General features: G+C 37.1%; 1 protein-coding gene across 1 annotated transcript in view; it reads right to left on the bottom strand.

Annotated features, from left to right (window-relative positions):
- The window catches only part of LOC106457295 (Down syndrome cell adhesion molecule-like protein Dscam2), an 80,285-nt gene that overhangs the window by 6,517 nt on the left and 70,270 nt on the right, over nt 1-3,498 (bottom strand). The window contains exon 22 of the mRNA XM_022383172.1: nt 563-660. Within this exon, the coding sequence (XP_022238880.1) occupies nt 563-660 (98 nt within the window). The remainder of the gene's footprint in view (nt 1-562; nt 661-3,498) is intronic.

The following is a 3,498-nucleotide window of genomic DNA, read 5'->3' as shown; positions in this document are numbered from 1 at the left end:
AATAATAATATGAAACTTTGTGCGTGATCAAACCTCGGAGGATTTGAGTACTTACCTACATTGTTTGGCTGACCTAAAACTATTTGATTGTGTACATAGTAGTTACTAGGCGTATATATATATATATATATATATATGGTATCCGGAAATTATGTTAACAAACTCGGTAGCTTATGGGCCAATGGCTATTAAAATCACATTAAACCAATGAAAGTATGTTAATACGTTGGCAGTCAACAATTTAAAAGCATAATGAAGTGATTTATTTTTCGGGGGACATACTACATGTTTTGTCGAAATCGTTGTTTGCCAACTTATTATTATATTAACATAATATGCTTCCATGCTCAAGTAATGGAAGTATATGACAGCGTGACACAGGTACAATAGACGTTTCAAAAAATTCAGGAATGAAATACATTAAATTTGTTAACATAGTTTTCGGACACTCGTAGATTACCGTATTTTGTCATTGAATAAATTAACTTTTCACACAGCCTACGAGTCCACTTTTAAAAGCAAAGCTGTCAGTGTAATGTGAGGGTGACGTTCAATAACTTACAGATAACACAACTGGGCAACTCCTTTCGTCCACAACACAGCGTGGTGGTGGTACAGAAGCATAGGGCTCAGCATATTCGTGGTTATCGTCTCTTCGTCCTGATGTAGAAAAAGTTCACAATTTAATATATTCTAAAAAAAAAAAAAAGATGAAATAATCCAATATTGGAAGTGCAATTATTCAGTCTTAAAAGTAAGAGATAAGAAAGTATTTATAAGAACTCAGCTATTGGAATAGTTAGTAATTTCCTTAACTAATATGTTACTGCATCAATAATAATAATAATTTGGTTTTTTTCAAACGTTAATAATCAAAATTCACACGCAACAGAATATTTGAAAGGCAGAAGGCTTTTACTTAGAATTTTATCTGTTTGTATTTATTGAAAAAGTATATTTCATAAAACTATATAATTCTTAAAATGTAATGAATTATCTATATTAGTTTGTAGGATTTAAAGCTCTATTAGACATTAAAAGTAGTGAATATATTTGTCGAGAGATGGCCTACTAGAATATTATAATTACTGCTTTTACTTCGTGCTAAATAAAGTTCCTGGAGTTGTGAAAATTCGGGTGATGAGACTAATTGGATTACGAATGAAGGACGTGATATAAAAGTTTGTCATGCCATAAATTAAGATTATATTTCATATCTACTTAAAAGCATAGAAAAATAACCACAACTACAAATAAACAATTACGGATTATAGAAAATGTAAGTGAGATTGCATATCGGGTGAAGACGCAGGAAAAGCGCGTCTTCATCTATTACACGTTTGCTTGTAATCAAGCACAAAGCTACACAATGGGCTATCTGTGATCTACCCACCATGGGTATCGAAACCCGGATTCTAGCGTTGTAAGTCCGCAGACATACCGCCATGCCACTGGGGGGCTTTATTAGACGTTTGCAGAAGTGAGCCAAGACTGTATTTAGCTTCATTTATTTCACCCTATCTATAACACAGGTACAACACAAATAAAGAGGCCTGTTCATTGGTATACTGCTCAAAATTTCCTAAAGATCACCATTTTCTAGTAATAGGTTTATTAGATAAAACTATTTCTTGAAATAATATTGGTGCAGGTGCTTTGTTTGACATGTCCTCTGCAATTATCAAGTGCTTTTCAGACTACGTGGTCAAGCATGACTGTCACAGTAAAAATACGTAACTATGTATAGAAATTACGTAATTGTTCTATTCCTTAGCTATCAATGATGAACATTTTGATAAGCGGATCTAATGAAACAATAATATTGTTACGACAGCGGAAGTCGCGCGACGCTGGGAGCATGCACTGGAGTTCTAGAAAAATCGAGGAACCTGTCGAACGTCCTAGCATTTGCTAAACGCGCGATCTTATTGTATATAAGCGCGGTAAATAAAGCGAGAGAATTAATCGGAACTGGAGTAGCAGATACAGAGATTGAAGATAATAGACACAGTTAATATAGTCAAGTGAGCGGTAGTGACTGTAAGTAAAGTGTGTGAATCGTTGTAAATTATAGCGTGTGTTTAAGTTAAACTGACTGTGGAAATTAAGTGTATTGCAAAGTTGAATTGAGAAAGAATAAACTATTTTTTAATTAGGAAAGGACTTGTATCGCTGAAGTTTCTCGGGAAGAATTTCTACGGAAAATTAACAAACGAACACAGACGAAACAATACACTGAGTGGTCACAAGTAAATAGACACCTAATGTTTCGTCATTTAACTGATTTATGCTAACTAATTTGTGTTCACAGAGCACTATATAAATGAAAATGGTCCGCACATTAATTATCTTGTGCTACAACATGTCTAAAACTCAAGGTTCTCTCGAATTGTCAGATTTTGTTAGAGGAAGGGTAGTTGGTCAAGCAGATGGTGGAATAAGCCAGCGGCAAATTTCGCAGAATTTGGAAATCCCGCTTTCGACAGTCAACATAATCATCGTGCAGTTCAGGAAACACGGCAAGGAAACTTTTGAGCAGCGTCCGGGTCGTCCTGGTGCATCGAGGAGGACAAAAAGGGCTGTCAAGAGGAGCATCGAAATGGATCCCAGATTAACGACTGCAGAAGTGGCCAAAGTTGTTGGGATGAGCCCGAAATCTATTCAACGGATTCTCCACAGATTGGGTTATCGTTGCAGAGCAGCTAGACGGAAGACCTGCCAACATAATCAGACGAAAGAAGTGGGCAAGTGATATGATGACCAAGCCTCTGGACTTTTGGAAGACCTATTGTTCTCAGACGAATCAAGATTCACTCAATTCGGACAGTGGAAGGACATGGGTCTGGAGAATGCCTCACCAAGAGTTTTGGCTCAACAGATTGCAGCCAACTGTGAAGCATGGAAGTTTCAGCGTGATGGTTTGGGGAGCTGTTTGGGTTGGTGGGAGATCGAGCTTAGTGGAGTGTGTTGGCAACATAAATTTTGCGAAATACGTCGAAATATTGGAGGAAGGACTCTTGCCTCTTTATTTCTCGGGTTTCGTGGACAAGAACACAACGTTGTTCCAGAAAGATGGAGCACCGTGTCACACTGCTAGAAACACCCAAAAGTGGCAGGAAGAAAATGGTATCCAGAAGTTGCCTTTTCCGAGCCAATCTCCTGACATGAATCCTTCGAAAACATCTGGGTCATACTCGACCGGCAAGTCAAGAAACAACAAAAAACCAGCTTCAAAGAGCAATCTACTCCAAGTTTTGAAGCAGAAGTGGGCGAAAATCGCACTATCTAAATTGACGAGATGATTCTTACGATGTCCCAAAGGATCAACGAACTCCACGAAGCGAGAGGAAGATGTACTAGATATTAATTAAATTATAAATATATCAATTCATGTGAATATGACTGAAGAATTTCATTGTTTCTGGAAAGGTGATGTCTATTTACTTGTGACCACGCTGTGTAGATAGATCGAAGAGATAGATTGAAGATATAGATAAT

This window comes from Limulus polyphemus, unplaced genomic scaffold (genome assembly GCF_000517525.1).
Source record: "Limulus polyphemus unplaced genomic scaffold, Limulus_polyphemus-2.1.2 Scaffold314, whole genome shotgun sequence".
In the NCBI taxonomy this organism is placed as follows: domain Eukaryota; kingdom Metazoa; phylum Arthropoda; class Merostomata; order Xiphosura; family Limulidae; genus Limulus; species Limulus polyphemus.
Note: the sequence above shows the minus strand (reverse complement) of the source record. Positions and strands in the feature narration are given on the sequence as shown.